Raw genomic sequence first — 12,481 nt, 5'->3', positions numbered from 1 at the left:
GTCTGATGAGTGCGAGTATCGGGTTTATACAGTGACGGTTTAGGCGAGTTTTACTGTAGATCAGATCGCTCGTTGCAGTGTTTCTGGTACTGTGAGATGCTCATAAAAATCATATGACATATGACTAAAAATCAACAAACATCCAAAATGTACTTAAAAAAATCACTGTTCTTCAAAAGATATTACTTTATATTTTTTACAGTGTATTTTAAACATTTTAAAACATCAGTCAGTGAACTTTATCTTCACACGTTCATGGACATTTTCAGACTGAAAGCAGAAACTCACCGTCTGTGACTCTGATCAGAAAGTCGTCTTTTCTGTCTGAGATCCACCTTTCCACTTCACACCTGTAACGTCCTTCATCAGATTTTGTCAGATGTTTGATGGTCACATCCAGAATGTCGTATTTTAGAATGTCCCGTTTTATAAAAGTGATCTTGTATTTGTTGTTCTCAGCAGAGTCACTGTCAGTTTGAAGAAGAATGTTGTTGTTGTTATCACATGTTTCTCTGCAGAACATCCTGCGTCCAGACCAATAGAATCTGCATACAACTGTGATATCTTCTCCTTCTCTTCCAGAATGGACCTCTTGTGCAGTGATGATGTCACTGTGTTGACCGCACAGAGCTGCTGAACAGCTCAACAATCAATAGTTAGGATCAGAACTTTCTCTGATCACTAACAAACAAACATTTATTGATCAAACATTTATCACATTTTGACCTTTAAGGTTTAATTTTTGCTGCGTTTGGATCAAACTCAGAATTCTGAACTTTATGACGTCTGAAGCTTCAGTTGAAACAACACTTTTACCCTCCGCGGTGTCGTGGACGTGGTGACACGCGGCACCAGACTTGACTTTCTAAATATTGTCCATTGGTGAATAAATCAACTGAAGGTGTGAGTGAGAGAGTGAATGTGTGTGTCAACATGTATGACAGGGTGCTGGGATTGGACCAAACTGAAGATCCTCCTCCCCCAACTACACGTCGATATCCTGTCTATGAATATCACAAACAGGATCTGTGACAAGGCGCGTCCCTGGCGGAGGCAAACGCCCACCGGAAACGAGTCTGACTTACTGCCGAGCTTCCGAACACAGCTCTCACTTTGTGAGTACAGAGATTGAACGGCCCTGAGAAGGGACCCCCTAACTCCATACTCCCACAGCACCTCCCACAGTATCTCCTGAGATACCCAATCATATGCCATCTCCAAGTCCACATACTCATAGCCCCCCCCACCAGGATCCTTGTGAGAGTGAAGAGCTGGTCGGTTGTTCCACGACCAGGACGGAACCCGCATTATTCCTCTTTCTTAATATTTCTTATTTTGAATACTTTATTTATGCATTTTTAAAACATCAAGATACAGAACAACCCAAACAATTACCACCTTCTTCCCACCCCCCTCCCCGAAAACAGGCTGGAAAAAAGGGGGGGGGGGGCTGTACTCTATAATAATAATATATATATACTCTATAATAAAATAATACTTAAATAAATAATACTTAAAAGATTACAAACAAATATTGAAACACAGTCAGAACACTGAGTTGTCATGAGGGTCGCTGTGTGACATAATCAAGAAATGGTTACATATCTGATGGAATCTGCCTGATGTCCCTGACAACTCCAATCGGATTTTTTCCATATATAAAGTATTTGAGATTTCTGTGAGCCAGGTTTAAAATCTTGGAGGTATATCTTTGTTCCAGACATTAAGAACAATTTTCTTAGCAATAACCATCCCATACTGGATTGACAGAGCCTTCTCAAGACTAAAAGTCTCAAGTTGATGAGACCAGCCACGGATGCCTGTCTCTGGGTCTGGCAGGAGATCATGTCCATAAACTTCAGAATAGAAATGGAAAACTTTACGCCACAATCTACAAAGTTTGCTGCAGAACCAGAACTTATGTGCCAGTGTACCATCGGACAGTTTACATTTTACACATAATAGTGAAGTGGATGAAAAGAATGAGTGTAGTTTAACACATGAATAATGGAGTCAGTGTATAATCTTATACTGAATTAGATGGTGTCTTGAATTAATTGAACATGTTCGTATATTATTCAAACATTTACCCCACTCATCCTCTGAGATGATGGTACCTATTTCTCTCTCCCAGCACTCTCTCAAATGTTGTGTATCTGCAGCAGTTTGAGCTACAAACCGATTTACAAACATGGACACCAATTTTTTGGTCTTGGGCACCTTTGCTAAAAGAGAGCAGACTTCATCTTGTGGTTTATAAGTTTCAAAATTTAAAATGTTTACTCTTGTGTAGTTCCTGATTTGTAAATATCTGAAAAAGTGCGACGGTTGTAAATCAAATTTGCCTTTAAGTTGATCAAATGAGGCAAAAACATTGGCAATATACAGATCTCTTACAGTAGCCAGGCCTTTCTCTTTCCAGAGAGAGAAAACAGGGTCTGACTGAGAGGAATGAAATTTGTTAGCTCACATGTTTTTTTTTTTAATTTGGTACCACACCTTTAATGAATGTTCTACTATTAGTCCCACCCCCTTAAATGGTCCAGGACTTCTCTTTGTTGCATGAAGTAATGCAACATCCTGTTCTATGGCTAGCCATGAAGGGGTAGCGTCATTAGGCTCTATGGGGTAAGCTCGCTGCCAATATACAAGTATTTGTGCATTAGCTGCCCAGTAATAATGTTGGAATAGAGGGAGCCTGAGTCCACCCAGTTCTTTTGACTTGCAAAGGTGTTTCTTACTTATGCAATGAGGTTTATATCCCCAAATGAAAGGCATAATGATTGAGTCCAATGTTTTAAAGAACTTTTTAGACAGAAAATAGCTATATTCTGAAACATATACAAAAATCTGGGTAAAGTCACCATTTTTATGGCGTTAATTCTGCCAATCATTGACATGGGGAGTGTTCGCCAAAATTCAATATCACTTTCAAGTTTATCAATCAGGACTTTGTAGTTTAATGTATGAAGCTGATCACATTGTTTGGGGATTGTAGTGCCCAGATACTTAACCTGGGTGACCACCTTTATTAGATTCGTGAGAAAATTGGGGCCCAGGTCCTCACTCAGAGGCATGAATTCACATTTTGCCAATTTATACTGTATCCTGATATCTTTCCAAAAATTTCAGTTTGGCCCAATAATGGTGGGACTGATTTTTCAGGCTGTGACAAAAGCAGGATTTTTTTTTAGACTGGCTTATCATTAATCTAATTTGTTTTTATGTTTGCTTTGTAATTTCTTTTTATTCTACTCTGTTTTATCTTTTATTGTGCTTTTCTTGATTTTAATTTTGATTTTAAATTACTTTGTGTTGTTATGAATTGTGTGAAGTGCCTTGGGGCAACTTTGTCGTGAGTTGGCGCTGTATAAATTAATAAATTGAATTAAATTGAAATTGAATCATCAGCGTACAATGCAATATAATGTTCTATTTTGCCCAGATGTATAGGAAAAATTTCTGGATTACATCTAATGGTTACTGCAAGGAGCTCAATACATAAAGCAAACAACAATGGGCTCAGAGGGCAGCCTTGCCTAACACCACGGCAAATATTGAAAGCGTGAAAACCTGTCTGAGTTGGTCAGGACTGATGCAGTTAGGTGCTCATAAAGCATTTCTACCATGAACTGAAATTTTCACCCAGGCCAAATTCTCTGATTGTTAACAGCATATATTTCCAATCAACCTTATCAAATGCCTTGTGTACATCAAGTGTGAGTACTGCCGACTTTGACTTATTTTGTTTACTATATACTATATTTAGTAATCTGTGGACATTAAAAAAAGGAAAATATCCTGGGAATAAACCCCACCTGGTCCGGGTGTATTATAGTTGCAACATGTTTATTCAATCTGTTTGCTAAAATTTTGGTGAACACTTTGAGGTCACTGCCGAGAAGGGCAATAGGCCGGTAAGATGATGGGTCCTTCTGATCTTTATCTTTTTTCAATATTAAAGAGATGTTTGCCATATATAATGAATATATTCTTAATCATTCTCAGCAGCAGGGGGGCACCATCGACAATAAGTGCTTTCTAAAACTCAATGCCAAGGCCATCCGGACCAGGTGACTTTACACTTGCTTCCTTTATGGCTGTAACAACCTCCTGCAATGTAATTTCAATGTTAAGTTCATCATGTGCATTGCAACCTATCTTAGGAAGTGGAAGGGAGCCCAGGAATTGAAGAATATCCTCTTCTACTGCGGAGTTTTGGGGTTTGTATAAATTTTCATAAAAGTTCCTGAGGCACTCATTTATTTCGACAGGGTCTGTAGCAATGGAACCTGTCTGACTTTTAATTTCATGTATTGTCCTGCTAGCCTGCGCCCCTCATAGTTGCTGTGAGAGCAGAGGACCAGGTTTATCCCCCATTTCAAATTGTCTGTGCCTCACTTTTAACAGCAAAGTATTGATTTGTTGCGAAAGAATGCTATTCATGTTTTAACGCAACAATCTCCTTCTACATAGATGGAGATGGAGCCTCTCGATATTGTTTTTCAAGGAGGGCAAGCTGTGGATCTATAGCTGATAACCTTTGTCTCTTCTGTTTTTTTGTGTAGCTTCAAAGGATAAAACAAACCCTCTTATCACGGCCTTAAAGGCCTCCCATAAAGTTGAGTCTGAGATATCACCTGTGTCATTAAAAGTAAAGAGTCCTTTATCACAAGACTTGTATTAAATCGCCAATTATAATGGGGTTTCCTCCATCCAAAGTCCATACCAGTAGAAACGGGGCTGTGGTATGAAATTACACTGTTGTGATATTTAAATGACTTAGTATTTGCTGTTAGGTTAGAATCAATTAAAAAATAGTCCTAGTGTATGTGTTGTGAACTTGTGAGAAAAAAATTATATTCTCTCTCTGTGGGATTGCAAATCCTCCAGATATCCATCAGGTTAAGCGACTTCATCAAATTATTTAGCACAATTGCGGAGTCTGAAGGGTTAACTGGGTGGAGGGAGGACCTGTCTAAAAAGTGTCTAAAACACAATTGAAATCACCACCTACAATCAAATTGGTTGTTGTTTGATCAGGTATTTGACAAAAAACACCTCGAAAGAAGCCAGGGTTGTCAAAGTTTGAAGCATGTAAGTTAAGGAGGGTAACATGAACCGTCAAAATAGTACCAGTCACAATTATGAAACCACCATTTGGGTCTGTTTTGGTTGAGATATGTTTGAAGGGAATATTCTTTTTAATCAAATTGCCACACCACGTGCTTTGACTGAAAAGGTTGACTGAAAGATTTGTCCTATCCATTTACATCTGAGTTTTAAGGCCTCTGTGTGTTTAATATGTGTCTCTTGTAAAAACAAAATATCAGCATGTAAATCATGTAGATGAGAAAATACCTCGGCTCTCTTGGATGGGTTATTTAAACCTCGGACATTCCAAGTTAGATTAATGATGTTGTTCACCATATGATCACTCATGACACCCCTTTAACATGGAAATGCAAGCTGTCACTATATACGAGGTCTGTCCAAAAAGTATCGTACCTTTTTATTTTTTTCAAAAACTATATGGATTTGATTCATATGTTTTTACGTCAGCCAAGCTTGAACCTTCGTGCGCATGCGTGAGTTTTTCCATGCCTGTCGGTTGCGTCATTCACCTGTGGGCAGGCTTTGAGTGAGCACTGCACCACCCCTCTCTCCCAGCTCTCCACAATTTCTCTTATACTCACTCGACTGGTAAGCACTGAAAGCCGAGATAGGCATGTCCCAACTTGTCCTTTAACACTCCAAAACGGAGGTGTTCCTTTGTCTCGCTTCATCAGTGAATCAGTCGTGACGCGCGAAGCCTCCGCGCGGCTTTCCATGACAAAATCTCGTTAAAAGTGAAATCTGCCGGAAAATGGCTGATGTCCAGCTCTTGTGATAACCAGAGAAATTGCACACGACGGTCCCAGCTCCACACAGCCATCCGTTTAGAAATGATGTGGCGGTTTCTGCCTCTCGATGGCGGCTCGGAGCGCCGTGCGCCGAGCACCATTGTGGGCCGTCCTTAAAGCTGTAGTAACACTCCTTATTCTCTGTGAAGCCCGTAAAATTTTCACCGAAAGCCAGATAAATTTTTCGAATGGTTTCCAGCTGCCTGTCTCTAACAGTTTCTGAAAAAATTCTGATGGAAAAAAAGCCCAAATCATTCCGCCATTTCCTCGCAATGAAACAACGACGAGAGGGGTGGAGCAGTGCTCACTCAAAGCCTGCCCACAGGCGAATGACGCAACCGACAGGCGTGGAAAAACTCACGCATGCGCACGAAGGTTCAAACTTGGCTGACGTAAAAACATATGAATCAAATCCATATAGTTTTTGAAAAAAATAAAAAGGTACGATACTTTTTGGACAGACCTCGTACATACAAAATATAGTGAGTAAAGCATGAGAGAAACTGAAAAAAAAAAACAAATTCCCCCCAAACTCCCTACTTTGCCATCCCTAAAGAAAAGGGGCAATATAAACCCCATGTAACTGCGGGGCTACTAAGAGAGGAGCCTGTACATGCAAAGCCCAGAAGTGAAAAGCAAGGTAACATCTTATCTCTATCCCAAGCCCTTACGACCCTCCTGAAAATAAATTGTTAACACTCCTTTCCCCTTCCTAATCTTTTCTTCCAAAACATATTAAGTCTTTGTAAGGTATCAGCCAATCACAGTGACAAGAATCAACAATAACGTAGCACAGACATCGTAAATTAAGGCAACAAAACTGAACTCTTGTGTCTGAGTTCTATGATTACTGCAAAATATGTCAGCTTTAATCTCACCGCTCATTTGGTCCAGATCTCCATAATGAAAAAGTAAAAAATAAAAAAGGAAAATAAAAGTAGAAGCTACACACCAGTGCAGGCAAACCCATATAAATCATAGCTACCGTGTTACATTGGCGGTGCCCAGTCATTCGGTGTCTTCAGCTATTTGTCAGCATAGGTGGTTGCCTTTTCCGGTGATTGAAATATTTTGGTTTGACCAGCGTGAATGAAAATCAGATGTGCTGGGAACAGAAATCCATGTCAGATGCCGGCTCTTTTCTTTCTCTTGGCTTCAGTCGGACTGCATCAAACTGCTTGCGATGCTTCATCACCTCTGCTGTAAGGTCCAGGAATATGTTGATGCGCTGCCCCTCACAATTTAGCGAGTCTTCGTTGCGATCCACCCGTATTATCTTCTCTCTCACTGTGTTGTGATGTATCCTCGCGATCATGATCCGTCGTCAGTTACTTTGCGCGCCGATGCGGTGGGCACGGTCCTCTTTAATTCCCTGGGAAAATGCTCAGCTCCCAGGAGTTTAGGCAAAAAGTCAGACACAAATGTAGTTGGAGAGCCTCTTTTAATATTCTCCCATAATTTTGATATTTTGTCTCCTTGAGTGGCCCTCTAAATCGTTCACTTTAGCTTTCAAAAGCTTATTTTGAGCACACAGGTCGTCGTAACTTTTTTCAGCTCGGTCAGGTGCCTGTCACACTCTCCGCGCCATTCTTTTAGGTTTATAACACGGGAGGTATTGGAGGTGACCACATTTTTAACCCCATCATGAGTTGTCTCCAAGTTGTCAAACCTCGCATTCATAGAGTTTTCCATCCGTCTGATGGCCCCCAGAATGGACAGTGGGGAGGCGTCCTCCTCCGGCGTCTCTCTCTCAGTCTGCTCAGGGCTGGTCAAGTGAGATGTGCTAGCATTACCTAGCTCGGTCGGCGGATTGTCTTCGGTCACTGAGGGAAACTCGAGTGTTTTCTGAATCGGTTTGTTACGCTTGACCATTCTTTGCGCCTTCTAAACGAATTTCACCGTCCAAAAGTGGAAAAAAAGGAGCATTAAATACTTATATCAAGTTGGAGTGGAGGAGCTGACAAAAACACTGCCTACTACATCGCCGCCTCTCTAGCCCCTCCCCCCAAGGGATTAATAAAGCTCTATCTAATGTAATCCAATCTAATCTTCAATCTGAGGTTTGACTATCGGACAAACCCTCCTTTCCAGCACCCTGGAGTAGACTTTACCAGGGAGTCCGAGTAGTGTGATGCCCCCATAATCTTCACCATTTCTGGACGGATCTCATCAACCCCCGCGGTCTTGCCACTGTGGAGTTGTTTGACTATCTCAGTGACGTCCACCAGAGAAACTGATGCTGATCCCCTATCAGCTTCCAGCTATGCCCCGACTATAGAGGGCGCTCTGGTCTGATGCAGGAGTTCCTCAAAGTGTTCCTTCCAGTGGCGGATTACCTCCTCAGTTGAAGTCAACAGAGTCCCATCCTTACAGTAGACAGCTTGAATGGTTTCCCGTTTTCCTCTCCAGAGGTGTCTGACGGTCCTCCAGAAGCACACTGGTGCCGACCAAAAGTCCTTTTCCATGGTTGCTCTGAACTCCTTCCACACCTGCTGCTTTACCTCCCCCACAGCAGAGGCTGCTGCCCTTTAGGCCTGTCGATACCTTGCAACTGCGTCCGGAGTCCTCAGAGATAACATATCCAGGAAGGACTCCTTCTTCAGTCGGATGGCTTCCCTGACCACCGGTGTCCACCACGGTGTTTGAGGGCTGCTGCTCCTTGAAGGCACCTAAGACCTTCAGGCAACAGCTCCCTGCTGCAGCTTCAGCAACGGAAGCTTTGAACATTGTCCATTCTGGTTCAAAGCCCCCAACCACAGGGATGAAAGAAAAGCTCAGCCGGAGGTGTGAGTTGAAGATCTGTCAGGCATCTGGCTCCTCCAGATGTTCCCAGTTCACCGTACTATCCGTTTGGGCTTACCAAGTCTGTCCAAAGTCCTCCCCATCCTCTGATCCAACTCACCACCAGATGGTGGTCAGTTGACAGCTCTGCTCCTCTCTTCACCCGAGTGTCTCTCATCTACTGGGGTAAACTCCAATGTAGCAGCACTCATCCAGGGACTGGTGAGATTCCACACACCTGCCCAGCGCCTCACCCCCTGGGCAACTCCAGAGAAGAATATGGTCCAACTCCTATCAAGGAGAGTGGTTCCGGAGTCCGTGCTGTGCGTGGAGGCGAGACCCACCAGATCTAACTGGAGGCGCTCCAGCCCCCTCACAAGCTCCGGCTTCTTCCCCCACAGCGAGGTCATGTTCCACACCCCCAGAGCTAGCCTCTGCCACCTGGGTCTGGTCCACCGAAGCCCTAAACTTTCACTGCCACCCAGTGGACAGCGCACCCGACGCCAGTGTTTTCCCCTGCGGGTGGTGATACCACATTGTGGCGATAGAAGATAGAAGGTCCAGAAGGGCCTTTTGTGTTCAGTTATATTTTCATTATCTTGACATCTAACAGCTGATAACTTTGTCTGTGTGAAAAATTTAAAATAAGGTGGATCCAAAGAAATATTATTTTAATCCTCTAAAATAAAACTTTTAAAATGCAGTTTCCTGTGAAGTTATAAAACACTGAAGACAAAACAATAAATAAAATTAAAATCAAAGAGTAAAATTCAAGAACTATTTGCTGATTTTTAAATAAATTCACCTCAAACTGAATTTTCAAAGAAAAATCTCCTTTACAAAGTCTATGTTTGTTCAGAACAATTAAGCATTTAAAAGTTTTACACCAAGTTTTTTTTTTAAACATTTTAAGTAAAATAAAATATGTTTGATGAATCAGGTTTGTGACGTTTAAACATTAAAATCCTTAAAAAATGTCATAGAATCATCAGGTAAACATTTAAAAGCTTCTGATTTGAACTTCTTCTGATTTTAACGTCTTCAAAGTGAAGAAGACGAGCAGCTGCTTTGGAGACAAATGAAACAAGTCGTCCAATTCATCCGTTTATCATTAAAGACATTTGGAGAATAAGAAAATCAGATTTTACTGACTGAGGAAGAAGAAGCAGGTCGCAGTCTCTTGGAGGCTCATGGTGATGTGTGATGACTTCACACTGCCTCAGTTTATCTTTAAAGACAAAACAGGAACTTCACAGAACTTAGTTCTTCACATGAGGCCAGAACAGGAAGGTTAAAAAAAATGGTGAAAAAGTCACAGAGGCATCGTGGAACAAAACCTGACACAGTTAACTGATATGTGAAGCCTGACATCGATTTAAAATAACATTTCTCGATATCATGCACTCAGTCACACCTTTCAAGGATGATGGACTCAAACAAAGACCTGAACCATGGATGTCAGTTGAGATTATGGATTTAACTGGGACCTGTGATCACTGTTTTAGCAAATACAGGAGAAAGAAAATCCAGGCAGATTATGATCACTTTATAGGAACAAAGTCAAGTACGTGAAGAACAAAGCAAAATCTGAACACGATGTCAGAAAAATAAGAACCAGCCAAAGAAATGATGGCAAACTCTTAAAAGATCGGGTCCATCGACTAAATATAACATCTGGCAACATCGTTCTTAACGTACAGTGAGGAAAATAAGTATTTGACCCCCTGTCAGTTTTGCATGTTTTCCCACCTAAAAAGAATGGAGAGGTCTGTAATTTTTATCGTAGGTACACTTCAACTGTGAGAGACAGAATCTAAAAAAAAAAAAAAACAGAAAATCACATTGTATGATTTCTAAATAATTAATTTGCTGGACCCACTTTCGTTATTGCTCCCAGCTGGCCGCGTGGCTTCTGACGCGCCGGAGTGGTTCATGTCATATGGTAAGGTTCTGTACTCTTGTCTTGGCCCAACACACCAGCCACAGTAGTGATCGGATATTTAGCTGTGATCTGGGTCTCTATGTGTGGATAGTTGCGTGTTTGTGGCCGTCACCACAATTCAGTTTTTGGGTGCTCTTGTTCATGTGTGGTTGTTTGTCATGGTGTGTTGTATGGTTGGGGCCCCGTCTCCTTGGTGTCTCACGTCACAGTTATTGTCTTCACCACTTCTCTCTCGTTCTTGTCTGTCTTTGTGTTATTTTGGTGGTCAGCCCTTCCTGATAGAAGCTGTCGGTTGGCTTTGAGTAGGATGTTGTAGGCTGATCGAGAAGGGCGGATGGAGGTCACACACACACACACACCACATTCACTCATGCACTACATACCTTCTGTCTTGCAAGAATAAATTGCGTATATGCCTATTAATGTTCATAAATGGTTCTCCCAGTGTGGCACTTACCATTACTATATATGCTGACAGGGGAAGAAAAAAAAATTAATTAATTTGCATTTTATTGCATGAAATAAGTATTTGAACACCTACCAACCAGCAAGAATTCTGTCTCTCACAGACCTGTTAATTTTTCTTTAAGAAGCCCTCTTATTCTGCACTCTTTACCTGTATTAATTGCACCTGTTTGAACTTGTTAACTGTATAAAAGACACCTGTTCACACTCAATCACACTCCAACCTGTCCACCATAGCCAAGACCAAAGAGCTGTCTAAGGACACCAGGGACAAAACTGTAGACCTGCACAAGGCTAGGATGGACTACAGGACAACAGGCAAGCAGCTTGGTAGAAAACAACAACTAAGTAATGAGTATTTGATCCCCTAGAAAAACAGAGCTTAACAATTGGTACAGAAACATTTGTCTGCCATTGCAGAGGTCAGACATTTCCTGTAGTTCTTTAAAAATCATACAATGTGATTTACTGGATTTTTTTTTTAGATTCTGTCTCTCACAGTTGAAGTGTACCTATGATAAAAATTACAGACCTCTCCATTCTCTGTAGATGGGATAACCTGCAAAACTGACAGGGGGTCAAATACTTATTTTCCCCACTGTAGATTGTTCTCTTGTATTTGAAAATCTACAGCAGCCAAACATTTTTATGTGTTTTCCAACAGTATTGCATCAAAACTTGTGTATGAACTCCCAACTGGTTGATTATGTGAAAGGTTTCTATCAAAACCTTCATGTTACCGATAATGTGTTTAGATTTAACCAGGTTTCATATGTCAAAGTGTTCAAACTGTTGATGGCTATGAGTTCCAGTAAAGCAGCAGGCTTGGATAACTTTCTTGTTCCATTTGTGAAGGCAACATCAACGTGAACACATGTTGTCATCCTGTCATCATGTTCAGGAATGACTCCAGAGGAACTCAAGCTTGCAAGAGTGATAAAGAAGACCTGAAAATTCAGTTAATTTAGCCATATTGCACAGCCCTACTGTCAACAAGCTGAATAGTTTGAATATGAATTTACACCTACATAAAAAAACAAAAAACAAAAAAAATGCTTAAAGTGGCAGGGGGTTAAGAAGGGCATAGTTGGGGTGTCAGGGTTTGGGTTGTTTCTCGTATCATGGTGTGTTTTTTAGGTCATGCGTGGTGACTTTTCTTGTCTGTCTTTTTCTCCTTGGGGTTTTTCTGTCTCTGTTTCTCTTGTCTATCACTTGGTGCTCAGTGGTGGGTGTGTTCCCCTGTCTTTCCACTCCCACACTCTGGATCTTTCTCTCACCTTTTCCTCATTGTTTGCTTATCACCCTCCTGTATTTAAACCTCACCTGGTCCACCTGTTTCCTGTCAGATCGCTGTGGTCCATGCCTTCACGTCCAGCTGTGTTCATTGTGT

The 12,481-nt window shown here is 41.4% G+C and overlaps 1 protein-coding gene across 1 annotated transcript; it reads right to left on the bottom strand.

Moving 5' to 3' along the window:
* Positions 1-265: 265 nt before the first annotated feature.
* LOC117511417 (CMRF35-like molecule 5) lies at positions 266-9,931 on the bottom strand. The gene is made up of 2 exons (XM_034171444.1): positions 9,837-9,931; positions 266-630 (listed from the first exon to the last, which is right to left on the bottom strand). Exons 1-2 carry the CDS (start codon positions 9,874-9,876, stop codon positions 266-268), a joined length of 405 nt encoding a protein of 134 aa, XP_034027335.1. The 5' UTR covers positions 9,877-9,931.
* Positions 9,932-12,481: the final 2,550 nt, after the last annotated feature.

The sequence above is a fragment of the Thalassophryne amazonica genome, chromosome 6, assembly GCF_902500255.1.
Source record: "Thalassophryne amazonica chromosome 6, fThaAma1.1, whole genome shotgun sequence".
In the NCBI taxonomy this organism is placed as follows: Eukaryota; Metazoa; Chordata; class Actinopteri; order Batrachoidiformes; family Batrachoididae; genus Thalassophryne; species Thalassophryne amazonica.
The sequence above is the reverse complement of the archived record's forward strand: the minus strand, read 5'-3'. Positions and strand labels throughout refer to the sequence as shown.

What these genes read in the sequence shown, in the direction of transcription:
- LOC117511417 (XM_034171444.1), bottom strand. Translation starts at nt 9,876, where the DNA reads ATGAGCCTCCAAGAGACTGCGACCTGCTTCTTCTTCCTCA. An exon ending in GACCTGCTTCTTCTTCCTCA is followed by an intron (nt 631 to 9,836) that starts GTCAGTAAAATC and finishes GCTGTTCAGCAG; the next exon opens with CTCTGTGCGGTCAACACAGT.